Source organism: Musa acuminata, chromosome BXJ3-4 (genome assembly GCF_036884655.1).
Source record: "Musa acuminata AAA Group cultivar baxijiao chromosome BXJ3-4, Cavendish_Baxijiao_AAA, whole genome shotgun sequence".
In the NCBI taxonomy this organism is placed as follows: domain Eukaryota; kingdom Viridiplantae; phylum Streptophyta; class Magnoliopsida; order Zingiberales; family Musaceae; genus Musa; species Musa acuminata.
Genome location: NC_088352.1, coordinates 43,505,747 through 43,532,095, shown reverse-complemented (window position 1 = coordinate 43,532,095; position 26,349 = coordinate 43,505,747). Strand labels below are relative to the sequence as shown.

At 36.1% G+C, this 26,349-nt stretch overlaps 3 protein-coding genes across 8 annotated transcripts; 2 read left to right on the top strand and 1 right to left on the bottom strand.

Moving 5' to 3' along the window:
* Window positions 1-1,644: 1,644 nt before the first annotated feature.
* Window positions 1,645-16,126, bottom strand: LOC135637009 (uncharacterized). Of its 5 annotated transcripts, none has more exons than XM_065149329.1 (21): window positions 15,782-16,126; window positions 13,072-13,242; window positions 12,681-12,967; window positions 10,700-10,954; window positions 10,224-10,348; window positions 10,029-10,073; window positions 9,841-9,922; window positions 9,674-9,742; window positions 9,428-9,598; window positions 9,302-9,358; window positions 7,452-7,520; window positions 7,202-7,342; window positions 7,021-7,097; window positions 6,149-6,412; window positions 5,685-5,773; window positions 5,441-5,529; window positions 4,710-4,838; window positions 4,544-4,642; window positions 2,239-2,300; window positions 2,111-2,162; window positions 1,645-1,929 (listed from the first exon to the last, which is right to left on the bottom strand). In XM_065149329.1, the coding sequence occupies exons 3-21, from the start codon at window positions 12,846-12,848 to the stop codon at window positions 1,861-1,863; spliced, it is 2,112 nt and encodes a 703-aa protein (XP_065005401.1). In that variant the 5' UTR covers window positions 12,849-12,967; window positions 13,072-13,242; window positions 15,782-16,126; the 3' UTR covers window positions 1,645-1,860. The 5 variants fall into 5 exon arrangements, 4 of the variants coding, with proteins under 4 accessions (XP_065005401.1, XP_065005402.1, XP_065005400.1 ...); XM_065149330.1 differs by having other exon boundaries at window positions 13,072-13,119; XR_010496130.1 differs by having other exon boundaries at window positions 2,232-2,300; window positions 12,681-13,242.
* Window positions 16,127-18,019: 1,893 nt separating this feature from the next.
* LOC135636057 (uncharacterized) lies at window positions 18,020-23,787 on the top strand. 2 transcript variants are annotated; one of them, XR_010495789.1, is made up of 8 exons: window positions 18,020-18,177; window positions 18,763-18,914; window positions 19,003-19,133; window positions 19,204-19,427; window positions 19,527-19,569; window positions 20,161-20,388; window positions 20,543-20,661; window positions 23,218-23,787. XR_010495789.1 is itself a non-coding variant. In XM_065147591.1 (8 exons), exons 1-8 carry the CDS (start codon window positions 18,068-18,070, stop codon window positions 23,235-23,237), a joined length of 981 nt encoding a protein of 326 aa, XP_065003663.1. In that variant the 5' UTR covers window positions 18,020-18,067; the 3' UTR covers window positions 23,238-23,787. The 2 variants fall into 2 exon arrangements, 1 of the variants encoding a protein (XP_065003663.1); XM_065147591.1 differs by having other exon boundaries at window positions 20,207-20,388.
* Window positions 23,788-25,080: 1,293 nt separating this feature from the next.
* LOC135636607 (transcription factor bHLH162-like) lies at window positions 25,081-26,282 on the top strand. The gene is made up of 3 exons (XM_065148460.1): window positions 25,081-25,452; window positions 25,583-25,900; window positions 26,146-26,282. The coding sequence occupies exons 1-3, from the start codon at window positions 25,312-25,314 to the stop codon at window positions 26,212-26,214; spliced, it is 528 nt and encodes a 175-aa protein (XP_065004532.1). The 5' UTR covers window positions 25,081-25,311; the 3' UTR covers window positions 26,215-26,282.
* The last annotated feature ends 67 nt before the right edge of the window (window positions 26,283-26,349 follow it).

The window sequence follows — 26,349 nt, the reverse complement described above, 5'->3', positions numbered from 1 at the left end:
GCTTATACCTCTACTATATTTGTATGTGGCATAGTTACATATGACAGCTTATTATATTTTCATTCCCATGAAAGAATATTTATGATCGTAGATATTATTCTCGGTACTGCATCATATGATCCCAAAACAATTGAACTACTAGTGACCTTTGTTTTATCCTTTGAGCTTGTTGTTTGCAAAATGCAAGTTGCTAGCACCAGCATTATTTGATAGATGTGTCCTGTCTCCTTTTTTATTTTTAACCTTTTTTTTAATTTATTCTTTTTTTTTTTATCTTTTGAAGTCAAGCCAGTTCTTTTTCTTTTTAATTTTTTAAAATCTTTTCTCTGTGAGCACTCCTTGTTTAGTGTTCCATGCATGTTATAGCTTGATATATTCATCGTCTAACAAAAGACGACCTTTGGTCTCTTAAAGTCGGGGAGAGGTACTACTAGTCAATGGACTTGACAAAGAATCGAGTTGAGTACACCTTTAGTGGGTTAACCTCCTCCCTCAATATAAACCTCGGATTGACGATATCACTTATCGAGTTGGAAGTATTGCCACTCCCCTGAGATGGTTCATATTTGCTTATGGATAAAGATTTTGTGATGGCATCTCCTTATTAGTTCTTCTTCAATCTGTTATGGGATATCGATCTTGCACTTTAAATCAGTAGAAATATATGTTGATTGCCTCTTGCATTTACTTTCAGGAAGTTAATTGGTGGTCGTTTGGCAACTGACCAAACGAAACAGAGTGCGACATGGATGGACGAGAAGAGTAGGATACGAGTTTGAAAGCTGTCATGCCTTCTTCTTCATGTAGGCTTTTGGGGGGTAAATTACTACAAAATGCAGCTCCAACTTCCCAGTTTTTCTAAGGAGATCGAGCCTCGAGGAATACCGCTTTATTCTATTCGATTTCCCCTCAACATTGTCAGAAATGATCGACGCATGAGTGGATCCAAAATGGCAGTAAGGTGGTGCTTGAACGGGTAAGGACTGACTGTCTCATAATCTCTCGTTTCTGCTCAGACAACCAAGGTATGCGATCCTCTACAGATTGACCTTCGAACTCTTGATGGGAGAACCGAGTTCTCTTCTCCCATCAAGATTGATTTGATGATGTAACATCAATGATTGGTTCAACCACACTCGGTCATCCTCAGATCTTAGCTCTTTTTTTATCCAGACGAAAATGACATGTGAGCTATACAGGATAATGGTTGGAGGCTTGCCCTTAACCGGACGAGGCACCATGGAGACCCTTGCTCTCTGAAATCGAAAAAAATAATCGAAAAAATAGTTCAATTCATTAACAATTGAACTAATGATATAAAATTTTCATAAAATATTCCATTGAAAGCATACTAAAATTTTAAAATGTCTTAAATAAAAATTCAAGATTTAGTTTAAATTAACTTTAAATTAAAAAATTTTGTAAAAATTTTTGAGGGTTAATTAAACATTAAAAAATTACTCTTTGCGTCATAATTAAAACATAAAGCTTGTTCAAATTTATTTGAGCCGATTCAAAACTTATACATTGAAAGCATACTCAAAAAATTACATTTTGATTAAAAACATCAAGAAAAAAAATCAACCAATAATTTTTAAAAATTTTAATTGAAATTAATGATTGTTTGCCGAAGGATACTTCTCATATAGAAATCGAAGGATACTTCGCATATCAACCGCTTAATTTCGATGTCAATATAACAAACCAACAGAGAGAGAGAGAGAGAGAGAGAGAGAGAGGGGTAGAGAATATACAATGGATATTATGTGCAATGAATTCATAAATTAAACATCGCCATCACGCCTTGAAGAGGAAAGTGGGAGGGGTACAAAAAACAAAGTCTTGTTCCACCATGAAAGATCATCTCTGTGCGGCCTTGTCTCTTCGTTTCTTTTCCTTTCTCAAGGACGCATCGATCTGCTGTTCCAACTACAAAAGGACCACAAGAAAAAGAAATTGACTTTTCCGGACATCAACAAACATACCTTCGTCATCAACACGCCTTAAACGGCAACTAAACCAGAGATTGCTGAACTGTATATCCTTAATAGGTTCTAATGCTATGTAGAGATACTGTGTAGAATAAAGAGATTCCAAACAAGATACTTACCTGAGAATTTTTCAGTTTTAAACTCTGCACTTCTTCAGCAAGTTCCCCAACACTGATATAATAAAGTTTTGGATGAATGCCAACAAAACAGCATTTTTTTTTTTTGTAATCAATAACAGACCTAGTACCTCTGTTGTAGATTAGTCAAATAATTTTGCAGTACCCTCTCTGTTCCTGAAGCTTGGAATGACTGTTGTACAAACAATTGATATTAGTGAACTGGACAAACATTGCAACTAAAATGATACAAAAGATACCAACAAGTTTGGAAAAGAAGCTGAGAGAATAGTATTTTAAAAGTAGCCATGTTGCATGATACTTCACTTCCAGTTTCCTTTCATATTTCTAGACCTACATTACCTGGAGAATGGATTGTTCCGGTACGGGGAACAATTGAACATGGTCTGGCAGGTGGACTTCTGAATATTGCATAATCAGAACTATATATAGTACTGGTGATATTTTCATTCTAGATTGCAATGTTCCATGATCTGGATCTTGTGATCCAGATTGTCAATCACTACACTGACTTGTTTCTCCTAACAACCATCTAGGCAAGCTCAGGTTGACTTTTGCAGTAGAGCTTGAGATAGAAGTTCCATCTTACTGTGCAAGCAAGTTTGGAATAGAAGCTAAGAGATGGATCACAATATTTCAATTGGTTAACTAACATAAGAAGTTTTTCCAAATTAGTGGGGGAAATAGATGAAAACGATCATAATTGTGGTAATGGATGCTGAACTCTTAAACAAACAATTGGGAAAAACAGCTGGTTGAGGTTGACTGGATATATTTGACCAAATAAGGAAGCTTGAGATAGTTCTGGAGATGATGGATTAAGTTGGTCATGCTAAAATCCTTTAATTATATTTCTAAGAGTCTGGAGGAGCCCTCACATTGCTTCTTATATATGTTATCTACTTCCAAAAGTATATTGACACAATTAACTGCCTTTAGTGAGTGTTTTTATTTTGGATGATAGATTATGGATCATATTACTAACAGCTGCGTCCATGTTTACATCCAGTGGAATAGTCACATTGTTCTCACTCTCATTTTCACTAAATATAATTGATGTTTCTTTCGCTAGTAGAACAAGAAAATATTGTCAAATGGCTGGTCGGTCTATTTTCCATGTTTCTTCACTATTTCTCAAACTAACATATTAAACTTTTCAAAACCCCAAGGGAAGAGATGTAGATACTAGCATTTCTACCCATTCAAATCCTCAATATTTGATTTATTGTAGGCTGAACCTTGCTAATATTGTTCTAATCCTAATTAGACAGTTGAAATGGTTTAGTTTCTGCAATGAGGCAAATTGATGGAAAAAAGTACCCATTCAGTAGCAAACCTGAAAAATCACAAGAAAACCCACCGTCATGTGATAACCAAGAGATAGGATTACTATGGCCAATTAGAGCTGATGCTGCCAATAGAGAAGCATTGAAAACTGAAGCAACTTACAACTTTTATAAGTAGATAAATTATCATGCACTAATATATATTATAAACCCATGGACTGCTACAAGCAATGAGGAACCGTACTTAAACCCATGGACCGCTGTACCACCTGATATGGTGCAAAATGGGAGGTACGTATTGGCTGCATGCTAGATTATTTTTTTATACAGTTTAAAATTTAAGATTCAAATGAATTAAATAATCAATCGATGGATATATCTAGTTCTACCATAAAAAAGAACGACGGGACTCTACGGGCGATGGATCAGGGTCCTCGATCCTTATGTATATGTATATCAATATGATTTGTTTGTCGGACTCAATCTTGAAATTGATCCCACTACATAGTGTCTTGAGACACCGTATGTCATTGGTGCATCAATATGATGATAGTCATAGTCTGATTATCATAAACCACGTGTCTGAGGCGACTCCTAAGACAAAGATGAATGTGACATGTATTGGTGCGGAGCATAAAGAATGTCAGAACATCTATTTTTGCTATTGATTTGTTGCTCCATATTAGAAAAAATTTAATTGGGTTTTTCTATAATTTTAGGTCATTTTTTTATAGAGTTTGGGTTATCGATATGTACCGATGTATCAACACACACAAGACACTAATACCGACTGGTACATATAAGATACCATGCTTTAACCTAATAAGAAAAGTGAGGGCCAAGAATAAGATATCATACTTACACCTAATAAGGAAGATAAGGACTAAGCTTCTTAACTTAGAAACAAGAAAAGTCACAATTAATTCACAATATAATGAGCATATCATTTATAGTAAGAATGCAAAAACGGGAGGAATTGGGCTGTGGAATATAGTTATAGTCACCAGATTTACCCACAGAGAAAAAGAAAGTAGCTCTATTTTATTAACTAAATGCCTTCTACACCAGCATAGAACATTTTATTTGCTAATGCTCCATAGTAAATTTAGGTAAATAATCTTCAATATACCTGTGAATCACCAGTGCTTGTATCAGAGGCTTCTGTATGGTAGGCTGAAGATACATTATGTGTTTGCTCCACACACTTGATCAGTTTAATTAATTGCTCCTGTTAAAAAAGAATTACTTTAATACCTAGAAGATGAATATCCACAAAGAGAGCTCAGGCGGCTGACCTTTTGCATAGAATTTTGATGCAGTAAAAATTGCAAGGTAGGAAGAAGTGAAGCAGCATTCACTGCACATGTAGATTTTCTAGGTGATCCACCTATTAAGCTGACCATGCAATTTACTGAAGAAGCTACCTATAAGGCAATGTGCAGAAAAAATAGTAAGCAATCTAGATACAATGATAATATGATCATCAAGTTGATTGATGACTTGTCTCATGTGGTACATTTCAATATAAATCAGGGAAACCTTATACTAAACATTCTAATCCAGTAAACTTTGTTCTAGGAATAAACACTTACATCAGCCAAGGATACTTAAATCCCTAACTATAACATATTCCACCTTGGTGCTTCTACATAGTCTCAAGTGTTCATAATTGTTAGCCAGATTTGTCCCTCTTGGGTAGTAAAAGAAAGAGTAATAGCAGAGAAACTAATGGCACACCAATGAAATGTTGGAAACTAAACATTTGTTACGATCAAATAACATATGTGAACCACTTGCATAATTCAGAAATCAGGAAATTAGAAGAGGTGCCTGCCTATTTTCATGCAGTAAATTCCAGAAATGATTGTATTAGTGATATCATTATTTGCTGCAATTTTTAGTTTCCAAGTTATCACAGTCCACCTCAATGCTATAGAAGTAAAAAAAAATTTATGTGCTCAAGTTTGTAATCCTTTAGCATCTGTTTCTACAATCTACAATACCACAGAGTTAAATAGTAAAGTACCTTTGGGCTAGCATCTGGAAATGTAATTTGAAATCGTCCTTTACGCTGGACAATTTTTCCTTCTGAAGGTTCCTCATGTAACATTGCTGCTACACCAGTCCAATTTTCTCCAAGGTTAAACAGAAGTATAAAAAATAAGAAAGCAGCAAAAAACCACTTGGCTTTTGGCTTCTTTCTGGTTAGCACAGGACATGTTTAACAAACTAAAAAAACTTACGGAAGATAAGTGTCATGTGTACTATACCAGATGTCAAGTTAGATGAATCTTTCGTTTGACGAGACAAGGGACCACTATAATATCTTTCATGTTGACATCTCCGATGTATGTCATCCCTTTAATAAGATATAAAGAGACTAAAAATTAGCAAATATAGTCATCAAACCATTTAATATAATTTAAAGACAAATTTATAGAATGAGCAAGAATGAGTTCAGACATTCATGCATATCAAGAGTGAATAGTGGTGGTATAAAAAACAAGAATTATTCATGCATGATGGAAACCTAATAATAAAACTGCAATGCAAAATTCAAACATAGTAATTCCCTTTCAGTTAAGATCACATTTAAGTTTTCAGTTCTCAGGAGAAATTGGTAGCCATAATTGCAGAAGGGAAAAGAAGGATCAGCAGACCTAAAGATAGAGAGACAGGACAGAAGGATTTCTTAAATCACATAAATGTACGGTTTCCAACTTGCGGTTATTACCTCTCTGCATCTGCATCAACATTCCTACACGGAGAAAGAATGTGCTCTGGTAGAAGAGAACCACTTAAGAATTTCTGACACCCAAGGTTATCCATATTCGAGGAGACAGAAGCACTTCTTTCCATATTTTCATCATTATGTGTTCCAAATTTGAGATCCTTCGCTTCTGATGCTTGCTGCAATGGAAACATGGAGTCGAACTTTGATGGGATCTTCCAATTAGGGCTGCTGGTATTCATGTCCTCACAAACATCAAAACACGCTCTGCAACAATTTTAAAAGCTTATGAAGTTAAAGCTGATTGAGTTGGCTATACATTTCATCAAATAACTTCACTTAAATAATTCTGATTTGCTTGAAACAGTTAGTGCGATGCATAACATGATACCATTATAGTAACTGTTCTGAATAAATCAAACAAGAAAATGTCCAAGGGAGGTTGAGAAATATGAAGTATTATTACTGCTGACCTCAAACATCTATGCAATGTATAAATACATACAAGACAAAAAAAAAAGTTGTAGATGTTCTCCTAAACTATTGTTTTCACCTGAAGTTTTCCTATGTATAAATACATACAAGACAGAAATAACAGTTGTAGATATTGAGTTCTTATCAACTATTTTTTTTTCACTCGAAGATTTCCTCTACTTCTAGCAGTATGTTGATTAGATTGATGAAGACATGTACCACATATTAAAAATATTTTAAATTAAATGGATGTCCTTTTCACTGTATGTCATTGTCATCATTAAAAAACAAGTACATCAATGGTTTTGCTTTTCTCTAGCTCGTTTCTTTCTTTTGGATGCAGGTAACAATATGAGGCCAAAAAGCAAGTAATTATAACATAAAGTTACTGAACTACATACTTGAGTGCCTGAAGAGGACAACTTGGAAATGCAGAGGCCAATGGACCCTCCAAATCCTGAAGATCTTGCATTTCACCCTAGAAAAAAAAAAAAATGTTTAAATTTGATACAGTTAAAAGCTTGAAATAGGGGAGGGAAAAAATACTTAACAGAAGGAAACAACAAACTTAGATATAAATACCTCCCTAGAAGTTTCATTGCTGGCAAAGTTAACTCTCTCAGCCAGAGCAACCACCGAGGAATCAACACTATCAAGGTCATCCTTAAGATTATTGCCAGCATCTACATTTTCCAAATTATAGACATTATCCAAGGATTGCATCTGGACACCAATCACATCAAACATCAAGACTTGTTATGTTCTTTTCCCACAAGGAATCCTTCTTGGACAAAATAGCTAGTTGACATGTGAAACCAGAAGTTATCCTTACAAGAGCAGCTTGAGATTTCAACTCCTCCAGATTAAAATTCCATCCACTAATTCCTCGTATGTATTTTTGCTGCAACACAAAATTATTTTGTCATCATCAATAACCAGATGCACTAACATATAAGAATCCAGTATCAAAGAGTCAAAATTTCAGAAGACAGCTCAGTATCATAAATAATGCCTTTCGATAATAATTTTGCTGCAATATAACTAATAAGAATAATTTATACCATAGTTGTTCAAATCTAGTCTGGGATTTAGTGAACTTCTTGACAAGAAAATAATGTCAGTTCTCAGAATCATCAACCAAAATGTCATATTATAACAACAAGACATAATCCCAATTCCCAACTATTTGTGGTGGCCAACTACATGAATCTTCTCCCACCATTGACCTTTGTGTAATATGATGCAAGCTCATGAGATCTGATAAAGTTTTGTACTAGCTATCAGTGATCTAATGCAACTCTCATTTTAATTTTATCCGAGTCTGGGACCAGACACTGATGATGTTAACCAAGAAATAAAAATAATGTCATCGAATACTTGATACAAGCAATTCCAGCATATCTGATGCACAGAAGCATACACAATGATATATGTAGTTAAATAAAATATGCAACATAATTTTAAACTGAGCATAGATTAAGAAATGCACAATCATGTACAATTTATGATGTTATACACACACACACACACACACACACACACACTAAGGCCAACAAAATAATTAGAAGCTTACATACTCATTTAAGAACATAATTAGGTTCTAAGGAACAAGAAATGGCGGAAGGGTCTAACTAAGAGAATGGCATATTATCTTGAATCATCTACAATAGTTGAAATAGCACAAATAAAGAAAAAAATATAAACAACAAAATAGTGATGGCTGAGCACACAAGGTCCCACCAATCTGGAGTCATGGGAAGGGTCAATGTTTATATTCTTACCCTACAAGTAGATAGGTTGTTTTCATGACCTCAAATCCTAGTCACCCAAGTTGCAAAGAAAAACCTTACCAAGGCACCAAGACTCACCCAAGAATATATATATAACCACATATGTGATTATATTTCTCTCACCCAATAATATATAACTTCATATGTGATTATAATTTTCATATTGATCACATACGCAAACAGACTGACATATACAATAACATTGTATATTGAGGCTGCATAGTCATAGGAGGCACAGTCGCACCATTATATTTTCATAATAATGGATCACATATAGATTTTAGATTTCATACATATGATAATAGAGTATACTGAGGCCACACAGCCATATATGGTGAGGTCCCATGGCCACGTAAGTCAATGCAACCATATCACTCAGCTCATGCAAGCAGTTACAGCTTTTCGTCATGCAGTCCCGCCTGCAATATGGTATAACTTAACCACAAAAAAATGGACTGCAAAATATGATATGAATCACTAAAGGATACGTATCCTGCCTCTTCATGAGAAACAAACAGTTAAGTTGTTCTCAAAAAATATTTTTGAAAAGTGATCCAAAAACACAAATAGATTAGTGTTTTGTAGTAAGTCTAAGTAACCTAACAACTTAACTAGTTAATAAATCTTTCAGGCTTTCAGCAGTTCAATCAAAAATATTATCTGATATGGTAATTCTGATCTGACTTTTAACAGAAACATCTTTGTGCTTTTAGAAAAATCATAGCCATAAGAAAGTTGTCATATGGGTGACCTATATTTTTCTTAAGAGAAACATATGGAAGACTTCATGAGATCTTTAGACATCCTGTACCCTCTAAACCTGAGGATGCTATTACATCAAAATGACAATATGTTCAAAGAAAATTGATATAAAAGCTTTTACTTAAGATACCTGTGATAATTGTTCAGATGCGTCCTTGTTCTCTAGAAGAAAATTTGCCTCCTTTCCCTAAAAGTTAGTGACTATTAAAAAATAATTTTAGCATTCAACATTAATCAAAAGAGATTAATTTCAAACCTTCAGTGCCTTAAAACGATCACCAAGAGGAGAAAGGCCCTCAAGAATAGTCTGTGCTAGAAACTCACTAGAATGAGCATGTTTGAAGAAAGGGTGCTTCAAAAGCTTTTCTGAAGTTGGACGTTTCTTTGGATCCTTTACTAAGCAGGTGGCTATCATCTCTTTGAAAGACTACCAAAAAAATAACACTTTAATACAACAATCAACAGTTATATCTTGGCACCGATATTTTCATTAGAGGAGAACCTTTGAGAATCTCTTGTCTCTTTCGTAGTCAAGACCTGGTGGTGCATTTTGTAACGTCATAAGCAACACCTGCAATACAAAATATCATATATATAGAGTAAGGCACAGCACATATTAAAACAGATGACTCTCCGTTCATGGGCAGATACTTAGAGAATGGGGCATACTTTCATGGGCGGATACTTAGAGAATGGGGCATGTCCATGGGCAAGTTCTAATGCAGTAATGCCAAATGACCAAACATCTGCTCTGTTCATATCACAAATCATGAAGATCAAAAGTATTACTAAAAAACCGATGAAACATTTTTAATACAAATGGATTAGCATGTCACAATGAGATAGTCACCACTGACTTAAAATCATATCCATGCAGTTGTTGCATTACTTCAGGAGCCATCCTGAAAAACAGATGAGAATAAACAAATAAGTCATATGCAATATTCGATAATCAATTTAAAAAAGATCAAACCAAAAGAATATCCCAAGCTCAAAAATCCAAGTTCAGTAAAGGTGCCAAATTGCAAAAGAGGTGAATCTAAAAAATGCACCAGCATGGGGTTCCCACAAATGTATTCCTTGTTCTCTGTCTATCCCCAGTATCAAACATACAAGCTGAGACTCCAAAATCTGCTAACTTAACAGCTCCCTTAGCATCAATTAGAATATTACCGGCCTGAAAAATTATAGAAAATACAGAGCATCAAAAATCTACATAATCAAAACATAGACAATCCAAGGAGTCCCACAAAGAAAAAATACATAGAACAAACACTGAACCCACATGGATTTCTAAAATCTACTTAACAAAATGCATATCTAAACTGGCAGAAGCTAGAAAATCAGGAGAAATTTGCAAATTCCTAGACACTACACTAAGTGAAGCAGCAAAAGTCAATGTCTCCACAAAGCGAACAACAGCAATATAAAAGTACTTTACTCGACAGAAAGACTACAAGTAAACTAGCAGAAGAGCGTTACGGCACCAACCAACAGGACTAGGAGATCTAATTATAAAGAAATCTACCTTGATGTCTCTATGGATATGACCCTGAGCATGGAGATACACAAGAGCTTTAAGAACCTCATGCAAAAGAGTTGTAATAACTGGCTCCTCAAAGCCTTCTGGATAAGCATATTTCATTATATGAAGAGCAGACCCCCCAGCCATATATGGCATCACAACCCAAAGGTTGTGACCTGCCGTAAAAGAACAATAAGCACGTAGTACATTAGGATGATCAATCAAACTCATTATTTGTACTTCACGGCGAATTCCATCCTGAAAGAAATACAGAGAAAAGGTGTCAACCAAGTTATTCAGAAAAGCATTTCAAAAGATCCAGGCCAGATTCTAGATTTCCCATTAAATAGGTATCAGAAAATCCTTCAAACGCATCTCGTAACAAGCATGAACATGTAAATGGATGAGAAAAATTGTGAAAAGCATTCATGGACATCCCAGTGTGAATGATTATAGAGGAATGGTTAAGATAAAAATACCAAGTTAGAAGCAAATTTGTTAGTTGTTAGGCTTTTAAAATGATAGCTTTATTAAGCATGTTGAATAGCATTCTAGTTAACCTTTTAAAAATTGGCATTTCATAAATATTCTCCAGATTAACAACTCAACCAAAACATCGACAGAAAGAATTATCTTATTATATCACCTCATCAAGTCATCATCATCCAATCCCTCCTCCAGCAAAATAATAATCTCTATGAAGCATAAATCCATAGGAGATTTATCATCATGATCTGCAGTAAAGGTGACAAAGGCCTTGGTGACAAGATTACTCCAATGTGACTTGGATGTCCAGGGTTCCAACATAAAGAACAACCTCGGAATAGCTGAAAGTTGAAGTCCACATGACCCTCTCCACTCTCCAGAGTCCAGACCCTTTATTGCTTGAATTGGGCTGTTCCACTCAAGTTGATGCACAACAAGATTGGAAAGCCAAGCATGGTGGATCATATCTTAACTAGTAAACATTAAGAACTTTTTCTTGGTATAAAATTGCCTTAACTTGAAATATGCTGTTCTTATTTTCTTTTCAAGCAATAATACCTAACAGGAAAGTTGTTTGGAATTTTGAATAGACATTTTGGGGAAACTATGAAATGTGGTAGGAGACCAGATCATTAAAATTCATCAGTAAACAATGATGCCTTGAATATGATATACACTGATTGCAGTTCCTCCTGAAACCTTTGTGTTTTTCTAAGCACAAAATCAAACTTCGAAAGGACATGGACTAATAGGCCACAAGATATCTTTTATCTTTGGTATGGAATAAATGAATTATTAAATTCTAAATGAAAATTGCAAAACTTAAGGAGGAATTCATCAAGTAATGTCAAATTATGGAGAATGCTGCTGTCTCCTTTCCAAAATTTTATCAACATTTCTTTCTTCTCAAAGTCATGCAAGATGCAATTCACCGGCCAACATATCCTGTTTGGAGGCTGAACACCACAAATCATGCTCATTTAAAAAGATTTCTCTTTTTAATTGCACAGCAAAGGTCAAAGTATGGGGCAGCTTAGTCATATAAAATGAAATTAGTAAGTCAAAACTCTTGCTAAAATATAAATGTCAAATCTTTGTGAATTGTGCAAGGAAGTAGATCCATCAAGCACATTTCCTGACCATTAGTCAAGAAAATGATGATGCTACAAGTTGCAATTAGGATTGAATGGTTGCAGAGATGACTACATAGGACATCAAACTAAGACGACAATGTTGGAGTATGCTCAAAGTCTCAAATCGATTAAGCTAGCCAGTGATGCGACAAAGAGATCAACACGACAAAGAGATCAACAAAGAAAAACAGAGACAATGGAACCATAGTTGTAAGTAATGCCTAGGTTAGGGAAAAGAACACATCCACTGAATAAAGAAAGTTAGCCCGCATGTGATGCCATAAGAAAAGAATAAGATTGAGCAGCAACTAAAGTTTGGAAGAATCAATCTCTCTCCACTACATGGTGGCAAACAGCATACTTACCAGGTCATTATTGCACTTCTCGAGATCAAGAACCTTAATAGCAACTATCTGATTAAGAGGAATACATAGAGCTCTGTACACAGTGGCACTAACACCTTCACCTACTTCCTCATACAGCTTGTAGTCTTTAGAATTCGTCGGAAATCTCCTCTCAAATTCACATTCCATGTCTCTTTCTTATAGAAGAAAGTCAACTACTTCAAGCTCCAGAATGACCATGATTATAGCAATATCAGCAACATATCACTCTCATCTAATAAAATAGTCCCTTCCTTTTGGATGTGAATCTGGTAATAAATAAAGTAGCAACCAAATATCAGTCTCATCAGAACACATTCCATGCACTGGCATCAAATATGATATCTTTTCTTTGTTTCCACAGTCTCAATACCGTTAAAAGCCCAAAGCATGAAGAACTTCATTTCATTCTTCTGCATATCTGGATACAGTAACTGAAAAGCATTATCAAGGGTGCAGCTGAAGTATCCATCACGCCAAAAAATCTCATTGATGTATTAAGTGAAAGAAAATCAGCTTATCTCAAGAAAGAATCAGTATCAACCTGCATCAAAATATCATTGGAGTAACAGACTGTCACAAACAGGCAAATCTATAGCTTTCAAGTGAACTAGAAATTCTCAGAACATATATCTGGAAAGAGAAACCCAAAAAGAAGAATTGTCAGGTAACTTAAAGCATTCCAAATGAACAAGCACAAGGCACTTGAAATTTTTTTTAAAAAGTACAACAATACAACTTAAAAAGGCATCACACATCGTATTTGATCTGCTTTGGCACAATCTGAAATGATAATATGCAAACACTATTATTTGTAAAAACATCAGAACAACTTAAACAAGACAACTAATAACAATTTATTCACCTACTTTGTTGCTTTTTATTATGACCATACAAAAGGAAATGCTAAAAGCAAAACACAAATGTTCAACCAAAATCTCTAGATGGTTTTGTTTATCAAGAAACAGATGGCTGCCTAAAGCTAGTGTGATAATTAGATTTAGGTTGTGTGATAGATTTAGGTTCTTTCAGTCAGCAGCCAATGAACAGAAATCACAACACAGAAAATTTTGGAAAAATAATTAGGTTGTGTCTTTTGGTTTTATGTAGGTGTTAGTATGGAGGAAAAGCATTGCATTAGAATCACAATTAGAATATCCATAGCAGACAAGAGCATAAATTGATATATACAGCTCTCCGTGATACTGCAAAGATTGAACTGCCTGGTGAGCATTTGACTAAAAGATATTATTCCTTTTAAGGCAAAGAGAAGAGGTCTTTCAGCTTCCTACAAATATCAATTTCCTCGCTAATCTGCAACTAATGAAGCCTTAATATGCAAAAAACCTTCGGTTTCCTCCCTAATATAGCAAAAGATAAGTACTTCATCAATTGGTAGAACAAAACGAGCATCTTTGATAAGACTCACTTCATTAAATCTCGTTCAACTCCTACCACTATCCCGACTGCTAAGTAGCAAAATGGTATAACAACATCCAATGCAAGTAGCATGTTTTCTTTCTTTTTGACACAAGTAAACTATCTTCCGTGAACGAAACAAATTGATGCCTGTTCAGCCTGATTCAATGATCAACACCCAATAAAGAGCACATCAAAGTGAACTTTAATTTAAGATACAAAAGAAACTTACTGCGTGTACATGTCAACACCCTGACACCGTATTATAGTCGAAACAAGGAAGTCCTTCACGAAGAGGACTTTATCCTCTTCGAGGCAAAGGGAAGAGGACTTTTAACTATGCAACAAGTATTGTGGAGCACAATGATCAACACCCAGACTGAACTGCACGATGAGCATTTGCCTTACTGACATTATCCTCTTCGAGGCAAAGGGAAGAGGACTTTTAACTATGCAACAAGTATTGTGGAGCACAATGATATTCTTTCAACCTCATAGTCTTAAAAGATTTAATTTCCTCCCTAATATGCAAGTAATTAAGTCTTAATATGCGAAAAGATTATAATATTTTCTCCATAATCTGACAAAAGAGAAAGTGCTTCATTGGTTGGTAGAACAAAAAGGGTCAGCATTCTGGGTAGTCTGGAAGCATATTTGATTAGAAAATGACTTTACTTCATCACATCTTGTTCATCTCATACAACTATCCCAAAGTCCTAAGTAGTCAACTATCTTCAGACCCCTGTAAACTATCTTCTGCTAAACCGAAAAGTTGATGCCTTTTGGTTTGATTCAATGATCATCATCCCACAAAGAGCACATCAAAGTGAACTTTAATTCAACATACAAAAAAAGTCTTTCCATGTGTACTTGTCAATACCCTAGCACAATTCTAACCAACACCATATAGTCGAAACAAAGAAGTCTTTTTTCATCGATTGAACTGCCTCGTAAGCATTTGCCTAACTGACATTATCCTTTTTCGAGGCAAAGAGAAGAGGGTTTTAACCATGCAACAAAAACTGTGAAGCACAATGGATGCCCTTACAACCATCGTTTTAAGAAAATTAATTTCCTCCCTAATCTGCAAGTAATTAAGCCTTAATTATGTGAAAAGACTATATACTTTTCTCCCTAATCTAGCAAAACAAAAAGCAATCATTAGTCGGTAGAACAAAAGGATTAACGTACTGGGTAGTTTGGAAGCATCTTTGATTAGAAGACCAATTTCATCACATCTTATTCTACTCCAAACACTATCCCAACTCCCAAGTCCCAAGTAGTCAAATGGCAGAACAACATCCAAGGTGAGCAGATTGTTTTCTTTTTAAACCCCTGTAAATATCTTCCGCCGAACCACAAAGACTGATGCCTCTTCGGCCTGATTCAATGACCATCACGTCGCAAAGAGCACGCCAAAGCTAATTTTCTATTCAAGATTCAACGAAAGCGTTCCATGCGTACATGTCAACACCCTAAAACAAATCGAACGAAGACCATATAGTCGAAACGAGGAAGTCTTTATTTATCAAGATTTGGATGCCCGAACAAATATCTATCCACAACAAATTCTACGCCGAAATTCCACAGATAACCCAAGATAACGAACCAAGAAATTCCTACAGAAACAAATTAAGAGAAAACACAAAGCGAGATCAGTATACCTAGATGAGCAGCTGAAAAGAAGATGCGGAATCTGGCGTTAATCCTTGATGGCCCAAATCGACGGCCCTTTCTCTCGGTATCCAACCAGTATCAAGAAAGACGAACGAACAAAGAAACGAGCAAATGGCCGGTAAAGATCTGACAAGAACGAAAGAAAAAGGGAGAAGATGCGCCGTCGTCAAAAAGAAATTGGAGTAGAAATCGCCGTCTTCGCCAACGATCCCGCTTCTTTCTTCATCTCATCCTCCGAAGGCGATCGCTGGGATTCCTCCAACTCAGCTATCAGAGATCAAATCCCAATCCCTCTCTCTCTCTCTTCCGATCGGGAGATGGAATATATATTATCCAACAGACTTTTGCCATATATCTTGAGTTCGAACCGACTTGGCCCGAGTTAACTTTGAGGGGCAAAACGACGAAGGACAGACCTGATGGGCACAGGCGTGCTGTGGGTCCCGCTCCCGTCGTGTGTTTGAAGGGCCACATTAGCCACGAAACTTGCAAGGGGCGATTCGGCTTTTCTGGCAGCCTTTTTTCCGTTCAAAATCGTACATATAGTTTTTCTATTTTATTAATTCTGAAAAGGAACGACCAGCACGGAGTGGGCCACACGGGCCACACAGTCTGAGTCACGGGTGGGTGTCACGCCTTTAAGGCTGGGCCAAATAGGCTAAGCCTCATAAGCAGCGGCACCTGCGCTAGAGTAGAAGGTTAGGCCGAATAGGCTGGGTCACATGTGCTTCACAGTCCCATATTCACATCCATCGCTTTAAAACGTGTGTAAAACATTTTCGATGGCGGTCAAAAGGTCCAAAATTTACATGCATATATTCTACTACTTTAAAAAGAAGAGCATCGAACAGAAAAAGAAATGTAACGTTGCCTATCTGTTTCTTTAGATATTTAGATACTCCTATATTTAGATACTCCCGAAGATGGTCTCTTGACACGCATGATGCGTTAGCAGTTATAGCTTGCGGGAGTGGCATCTGGAACAGAAACAAAACAAAATTAAGAAATTGCTATTAATTCTGATAAATTAAACTTACAAAATTAATTCCTCACAGAAAAATAGATAATAATATTTAAAGATATTATTTTTCTCATGATTTCATATGTTTAGATGAGGTCTTTATTTATACTGATTCTAGGTCTTGAAAACTAACTAACTAATAATAATAATAAATATAAATATAAAAATTAATAATATAAGATGAATAAAATAATAAGCAAACAATTTTAGGCTTTTTGAAAATGATCTTCTTATGTTTATTCTGTATTAATCCCCTCCACTTAAGAAAACATCTTTATGTTTGTATATAATAGATTTTCATTTAAAAAATAGTCATATAAGTCTACAACATGGAATGGAAGGTCTCTAAAATCCCTCAATTATCTGATAAATCAATCACAAGCATTGTTATTGATTTTCTTTAAGACCTCGTTATTGATTTTTCACAAGTATACTAAAACTATATATTCTTCTTTGAACACATTGTCTCCTATGCTTATCGCTCGTGAAAGCTCTTCACTTCTATAATAATCTTCGGAGTAACCATTATCAAATAACATTAATCTCATCGATACTCACAATGAACCCCAATAAGATCGATCGATTTGTCTATAAGTCACACTTCTTCGTAATGGTATATAACTTTTTATCTTACAAAACAATTAAGACTTGGGACATATGTTCTTTCCTACAATGACTGTAGATTAAACCTGAGGTTGAGTTGCACTTACATATATTCGGTTGATTCTATGATAGTCCATAATTCATTCTTCTTTACTTGATTTAGTTTCATAGACTGATTAGCTACATTAGATTATAGGTTTGTGTTGATGGTTACACTGGCCATAACCATCAACTTTACCGTAGAGAACTTTACGGTCAAAGAGATGTTGCATGGTGTGGACCTGGAATCCAGTTACTTTCTCTTCCACCAGTTCTTTTGACCGCCCATCTTTGAAGGGGAGGAATCGAGTGGAACCAAACTAAAAGGGTTGCGTGCTGTACCAAGAATACTTGTCAATTAGCTGGCTCTATGTCTTGAACGATTCCTTCATGAGAGTTTCCCTTTCATGGATTCGGATTCTGGACAATATATTTCGTGGACGATCCTACGTCTAGTTCAATCAAGACATCACCTCAAAGCTGGGAATTGGATCAGGAAATCACCACCTTAATCTACAGAGATGGAACATCTTCTCCAGTTCAACACTCTTCTCTTGCATCTCTTACATCTCTATACACCTCCCAGCTATTGCTAGCTGTGTGTATAAATATGGTACCAACACTCCATTTCTTTGCAACCAGCCTCGAGTGGTTTCCCTCTGGTGGCATAGAGCTACATAGACCAGTCATGGATAACACGCCTGATTCTGGGACAATTAGGTACGCCACCATTTCTTCTTCACGTACACTGTATCGTTTGTGGAACATCCATGTATTTAATAAGTCTACAGTATGAACTGACGTTTTAGACATTAATGCCAAAGGTAGAACAACTTATTTCGGATTGAAGTATCATTTCATAGTATTTTCTTTTACATGTTGCAACTTCAGCCTTTTTAACTGCTAGTATATCGTCGATTTGTTGTTGCTGGAAGTCACTAGTTGACTACTACTGCATAAGATGATCGTCCCTACCTAACTGATGCAGTCTATGTTTCTAAAGTGAGCAGCAGCCTTACACCACAATATCCACATCTTAGCCTCGCCTTTTCTTGCAGTTCTTTACCTGTTCCTATTTCCGAAATCAAGATTTCTTAATTTATGGTGATACAGCAAATTAGAAGCTCCCATCGGAATTTGTGCTCGCTGTTCATGTCACAAGCAGTATCTCCATAGAACCTGAACTTTTAGATTTGTTTATACGTAATTATGTTCCCTAAAGCTTCGATTTATAAAGAAACTGAAGTGAAGCTCCTTGTATGATTCTCCATGATCATCAAAATCTGACTATAAAACGCACCCTAGGAACAAATGCGCAGCATGTTTCAGGCAATACAACAAAGTGGAGCGCTTGGTGGAACATATGAGAGCCTCATTTCACTCGGTGCATGAGCCGAAGTGTGGGATATGCCAAAAGCACTGCAGATATCTTGAATCTCTCAGGGAACATCTAATAGGTGAGCTATGTATGAAGTTGAAAGGAATTGGGATTCTTCAATTATTTTTGTTGTAGAAGTTAGAATCGATCCTATCTCTTTCTTGAAGGACCACTTCCGAAGATTGAATGTGCAAGGATATTCAGCACTCGAGGATGTGATTTATGCTTGGACATCTTCCAATGTCCAAATGCTCTTAGAATTCACCGTGGAACATGCCAACTCTCCTGTGCTGTTCCGGTGAGTAATCTAAAAGCAACAGATCTGTTGCGTGCCAAGTGAATCTTAAAAGGAATTATTCTTCTTTCAGGGGCTTATCTCTCGGATGTCGAGGTTGAGCTTTCAGGGTCCAAGCTCGTCGGATCATGTCACACGAATGCAAGGTTCCAAGGTAATTGCTTTAGGCTGCACGATGGTCGGAGGAGGAAGTGACGGATCGTTAGATCTTTGCGCAAGGGTCTTCCTGATCGGGGAAGATGAAAACATCATTTTCCAGACTTACATCAAGCCCCTAATCCTGGTGACAAACTACAGGTGCCGTGCGCCTCTTTTTCTCTTTCTGAATTCCTCTGAACAAAGTTGGTGACCAGCATGGAACTCATAACAAGGCATCAGCGTTTATCCAAGTTGCAGCAAGATGGAACAACACGAATCCTTGAGATTTCAATCTTTCCCGGTATGGAACGACAGGTGCAAGACCCGAACTTAGGGATGCTCTTACTCTATTCACGAAGTCTCTTGGTTGTAAATCATTATTTACATCGATCCAAGATTAGTATCCTTAACAGAAACATCATCTTGTGAGACATGATAGCCTCCATCCTGTTAAGGAAAATCCTTTCTTCTAATCTGTATAAATAGGAGAGAGACATGTTTATATTTAAGCTTTTTCACTTCTACAATAAAGCTTCTTTAATAATTATTCTTATCTTTTATTATTTTCATCAATTATGATTTAATTAATTGATTTAAATTATTAAAGAGCATAATAAATTGAACTTAATCGAATTAATATCTTTTAAATTAAAATCATTTGTGTTCTATTTAATCAGAACTAAAAAGGGTACTCCAAACAAAAATTGATTATAATATTCAAAATCGAACCATTAATAAATTGGTTCCGATTTGATTTAATTTGATCACCCATAATAGGAATACGAATGGAAGAGAATCGATTTTATAAAAAATTAAACACATATTTTTAAACATATAAAATAATATCTTATTATAATTAAATAAATTTGTTGCTTACTGAACTTGAACTCAGTTTGCGTCGATATATATCGTGGTGAACCATGTTCCGACACCTAAAGGGGTCGAAGGAACGAGCCATGGCGGCGGGAATAGCCGGCGCACGAAAAGCCCTCGCAAACCGATCCATTTCTTCTGCTCCGTTCTCCGTTGCCGCCACCTTGAGAGCTTCTCCTTCTTCTTCTCCTTCAGTTTGGGCCTTTGCTCGACTCCCTCGCGGCCGGCTTCCCTTCGGGATCTCAAGGTACCTATCCCTCGCATCTTTTCCCACTATCTTCGATCATATTTCTTTTCATCAGCTTCTCCATCCGGAACTGTTCACTAATAAATCTTCTTTGTCATCATCTTAATTCCAACTTCTCCCATATTTGTGAAGTCTGACGGATTAGATTTTATAGGTCCCCCGTTGAGTTGGGTTGTGCACAGTCTTTGATGCCTTTTCACAGTGCTACTGCTACGGCATTGCTCACTTCTATGCTCTCCACAAGACCTGGAGGTTGGACTTGGCTTTCAGAAGGTAACCCCTTTATGCTCTCTCTTCTTTTCTGTTGGTCACGTTTGGCGCTTCAGGTTGCCTCACCATCAGCCAATGTTTGGCAATAATTTGGCTGCTTTACTTTCCTGTGAAGAAGAAAGAGAAGTTCATCTTGCTAAGGAATGCAGCACTGATTTAACCATCTCATACGAGGTCATGGTAGCATAGACCTGTCGTGCTAGTACTCGACGGTGTCACCTTGTACCAATTATTTTTGCATAAAGTACAACTAGCATAAACCTTGCACAGTACTAAAATGGTTACTTTGGTTGTTATGTTTTCGTCACAATATAAGCTACATTTTAAAAGCAGTCAACAATGTTTGTTCTATTCCTGCAACTTATCCTATTCTGTGTAATAGATGCATCAGTTAATTATACAAGTGGTTGCTAAGTTGTGTTTTGACATGAAGATTTATTCAATTGTTAACTGCGTAGTTCTATGAAGAAGTTATCGTCTTCAGCCACAAACTTAGGAAGGAAAAAATAATTAGTGACCTTGGATATTCTCAACATCAAATTCTTTATTTGTCTTAATGGCCATTCAATTTGTGCCCTTTCCTACACAAAAGAAGAGAAGTTGTTCTTTTCTAGTTATATTTATCATGATTAATCCAATGCTTTGTTCAAGCCTGTGCAGTTATTGGTAAAGAATCTTAGGATGGGTGATGAATTTAATATGTCAAAATTCTGGAGGTCGAAAGACTAGTGGTTCGTGTAAATTGAGAAAGAGTTAGTTGATACTAGCAAAAAAGCATCCGACTCTCTGCAACACGAGGGTGTGGAGTTCAATATATCAAAAATGAAGAACAGTTATGGAGAGGACAGAAGGTCAATTTTGTGGATTTATCTTAAAGATAGTCAAAAACTTTATTTGATAAAAGACTTGTTTCCAATCCAACAACCATCTATGCTTTATCGAAAGAATTTATCTAAGTCTTTGTTGGTTTTGGTTATGATTGGTCGGTTCCTCCTGCAAGTAAGCATCTAACATTTATAAATAAGCATGTTCACCCATAAGTACTCTCTAATTGGAGACGGTGAGGGCATCATTTGTTGTAGCAGAAGTGCTTAGTTTGCTTTATGTTTTGCTTAGGTTAGTTTTATTTGATTTACATGTTTTAGTTTTGACAAGGTTATTAGGATGAAATGTTCAATGTCTAGAAATTTTCAATCTTTCTTCGTCTGACTGATTTTGGAAGTCCTATTTGCTTTTAGATCCTTGTTCATGTATGAGTTGGCTTAGGAACTCAAGATATTTAACTTATTTTTCCCTTTTTGGTCCTCTGTTATCTTGGGGGCATTCAGCCGCTTGCAAGTCTATCTCTAGTAAGTAATATACTTGCAAGCAGTTGTTTGCCTACAGGCAAATCCACTCGAAGCTTGTGTACATGCAACGAAACCTCAATTTTCTTGAAACCTCATGTCACATTTGCATGTTTGGTTGCAAGGAAAAATAGAATATGGATACCCTTCTTCTCTCTCGCAAATTGTTTCCTCCTATTCTCCTCTGCCTTAGTCCGCACGATCATTGTCATCACGTCCTTCCTCTTTATCGGTCATTGCCTTTTTCTGCCTTTGTTGCAGCCATAAGTAACAATTGTACATGCTGACATCTAAACAGCTTCATCTACAACTCCGCTACTTTGGACCTTTGTTTTGCCTACAAAGGCTGCTTATAATCATTTTTAGTTGCAGGCAACCAAACACCCCCTTTAAGGAAACTTGCTTGTTTGTTATGGTTTTTATGGTTGTAGAGGTTCCTTAATAGTTTTGTTTATTGATTTTATTTCTTATTTGCAGGGTTTAACATGAAATCATTTAACTTTCCTCAGAAGAATTAATTAATTGTAGGTGCAAATAGTCCAGCACATTGAATTCCATGGTTTCACTATATTGGAAGGAATTGGCTTAATGTTATATATATTATGATGAAAATTTATTGAAATGTTGTCCTTATCCGTATAGTAATTTTTTATTCTCTGGTTGTGGTAGAATGCTTAAATTTTGTTTGTTTAAGTACCATACATGCTTGTTGGACTCCTGTTCTGTTGCATAAATTGGGAATTTTTGTTTTAAAAAAGAAACTGATAAGTTTTTTTCTGTATTTTCCCTGTCCACCTAAGAAGCACCATAAATTTGATGCCTTCAGATCTGGTTTAGTTTTATTAATTTTGTGTTATTTCTGCAAAACTTTTCTTATTATGTCACATGCTATGGGTTTGATGTAGTAGTGCCAGTAAAAAAAAAAAAGAATAAGCCCAAGTTGCATTTGTGGCAGTAGTCATTTGGCTGTCATGGAGTTTCTTCTATTTCCCAAAATCTTCAGAAACACAAAGATGCTTTGTGATTTGTTTGGACGAAGTCACAAATGATTTATCATCTCTCTAACATGAAATCGTGTCCCCAAACATATCTACCATTCTGTGGTATCATAAACATTTGTTGTTGTCATCTTGAACATGCAAATCATTTGTGGTTGCATCAGCGAACTGCGCTGGCTGATGTTGATATGTTTTCTGCCTATTACTTTTTGTAGGTTTTGCGACGCCTCTATGACATCAGAGATAAACTCAAAACAAACACCCTGATGAGGACCGGCAGGGGGTATTATTTTTTCAAGGCACTACTGCTTCGGATGCTGATCTCGAGTCTATCTTCTAAAATGAAATTATGTTGGATTTCAGTTTCATCATTAAAGAAATATTTCATTTCTGGACTTGTATTAGGAATGCACTTTTCATCCTTCCCCCTGGCATGCCAAATCTGATAGTGATCGAACTATTTGTCAAAATTTATTGATATGTTTCGGTCACCATTCGGATTGGAGTGTTTCAGTTATTTAGACGTGCAAGGTTTGGGGATCGTAGTATACTATTTCTGCCGGTCTTGACATGCTTGCTTGTGGGCAGTGCGTCGGAAAGGTCAACCAAGTCTCCGTCATCTGCAACCCGATGACCATTTGCTATGCTGAGGTGGATGTGGCGGAGAATGAAATGAATCGTGTCGTCTCTGTTCGTGATGCTGAAAGATCAAATGCTAATGGATGTACACTCGACAAGATTCCAAGTGACGGTATGAAACGAGACTCGATGATTGTTGACTTCAATTTTTGTTGGATCAAAAAAATTGTGTTTGTAGGCGTTTACTTATCGAGGTTAATCGGATATCGCGATCGATGTATGTACGTATTGGAGTTCGCCCCGATAATGCAATTTACGTGAACCGATCAGGTCCAAAGCTTGCGTTTTATGTGAACAAATGAATCGGGGGTGGTTCGAACTTGATCACCCCCGGTGAGTATATGCGGTAGGGGGTATGGGGTTGCTTGCTTGACCACAACGCTGGCTTCGTACACATGGAAAACTTGTGGTGGTCAAGTGGGATGTATTTTAATGTCATGTGGATAGACAATTTGGAAGCAGACCAGATGCGGGTGGGATCGAAGTCGGAAGATCTTAATTAATTACCACCCCTTATATTTCTTTCAATTTTTGTTTTAAAAGACTTTTTTTTTTCTTTTTTTTGTTTGTCTTTTTTTTTCTTCTCTGAATTTAGAAATCTAAGAAAATAGAAGTGCTAATTAAGAAAACACTTTTTTTTATTTTTATTTTGTGATATTTTCTAAAAGTATAAGAATACCAAATTAATTTAGTGGGAAGCTAACATGATTTATATTTTCTATAAGATAAAATTGTATTTATTTATTTTTAAAGATTATTGCAATTTATTATATATTATATTTTTCAAGCATATAATTTTTTTTAGAAGATTAATATATTTATTTGTTTTATTTACTTATTAATTTAATTTTTTTAAAAAAATATGTATTCTTTTTGAATAAATATTAAAAAGATAAATTTTCTATAAAATATTCAATAGAATTTCGAAATATAATTTTACCAAGCAATTGTAATATGTATTCAATGCACATTTAAAATATAATTTTTAATACATTCACTGAAGTTAATTTCTCTAATTATATATTTAAAATATAAATATATTTCTAAATATAGTCATACTATTTTTAATATAACATGGTACAAAAATATTATTTTGTATTATGGCATAGTATTTTTCGGATATTGCTGAAAACACTATAATATAGCGTAAAAATATTATAAAAAGATTGATCCATAGAATAAAAGAGGAAAAGGGAGAAAAAAAAGAGATAGATGACGAACTATCAAATCAAGGATATCATAGGTAGGAATTAAATAAAAATGGAGCATTGTTAAGACATATAAGAAGTCATCCATTAGATATATATATCTAATGCGTTTTTTCCATGAATTCGTCCAAGATAGAAATGGATTATGGCCGGCGTAAGCGTTTTGGTTGAGAAGGTTGAACTGTCTCCTTGCGTTGGGAAACTGGTCAATTATGCATCTTCCTTTCTCAAGCCCCTTCCTCTCGAATCCGTTCCCACCCGCAAGTTTCTCTCTCCTCCTTCCTCCTGCTGGTGAAGGTCACGTGAAACATGGCTCTTCTGTTGCTATATATCTACTAGGAGCCATGCAGCATCCTCAAGCCAACAAAGGCTCTCTCTCTCTCTTCATTTGGCCTGCTGCTGGCTAGCGGAGAGTTGGAGAGAGAGAGAGAGAGAGAGAGAGTTAAGTGCAGGAAGAGATAGATGATGAAGAGTCGTAGCGGTGGGGGAGCAAACAGTAAGGTGGAGAGGAAGACAACGGAGAAGTATAGGAGAATGCACATGAAGAGCTTGTGCTTCAAGCTTTCCTCCATCATTCCCGAAGAACACAGAACCATTTCAAAGGTCAGCATCTTGCGTCTATTATCTACCAGTAAATACTCCTCTATTTCATTCTGTACGCCCTCGAAGGAGGGCAGTTGCCGATTTGAGTGGTGCCTTTCTCAGATGTTGTTTCCATCATTCTATGTTGCAGGATGTATTAACACAACAAGACAACTTCGATCAAGCAACATCTTACATCAAAAAACTCCGTGAAAGGATTGAAAGGCTGAAGCAGAGAAAGCTCATGCAGGCGAGCACAGTCAGAAGTGAAACGACAATGAGGTTTGCATCACCAATTATTGAAGTAAGACACCAGGATCTGAACTTGGAGATACTCGTGATAAGCGATCTAAACAAGAGGTTCATGTTCCATGAGGTGATCAATGTTATCGAGGAAGAAGGCTCTGAAGTGGTTACTGCCAACTTCTCAATTGTGGGCGACAAGATCTACCACACAATACATTCACAGGTTCTCAGAAACCCCCTTTTGTTTTTGTTCCTTTGTTTATAGTAGTTTGCTCACAAGGTTTTCATTCGTTTGGATGGTTCAGAACTTCAAATTAAGGCCGACTGAATGCCTCAAAACATATAACTTGTGTTTCTTAATCTAAAATTTAAGATCGACATAGCTCGGTCTGAAATTTCATACATTTTCCTGTCAGCCTACAACGTTGAGCAATGCATGTTATGAGCTGCTATTTCTGTTGTTTGCAGGCTGTTAGCTCCAGAATTGGATTGGAGGCTTCAAGTGTATATGAGAGATTGAAGGACTTGATCAACTAAGCCTCTCACTTGGACAGAAGTATACTTTGTCAGATTCATGAGGATACATGAATGTATAACTTTTACCTAAGAAATATTGAAGTATCACACTCACTTGGACAGATGAATGTTCTTCTTGTGTCTTCTTGTTTTTTT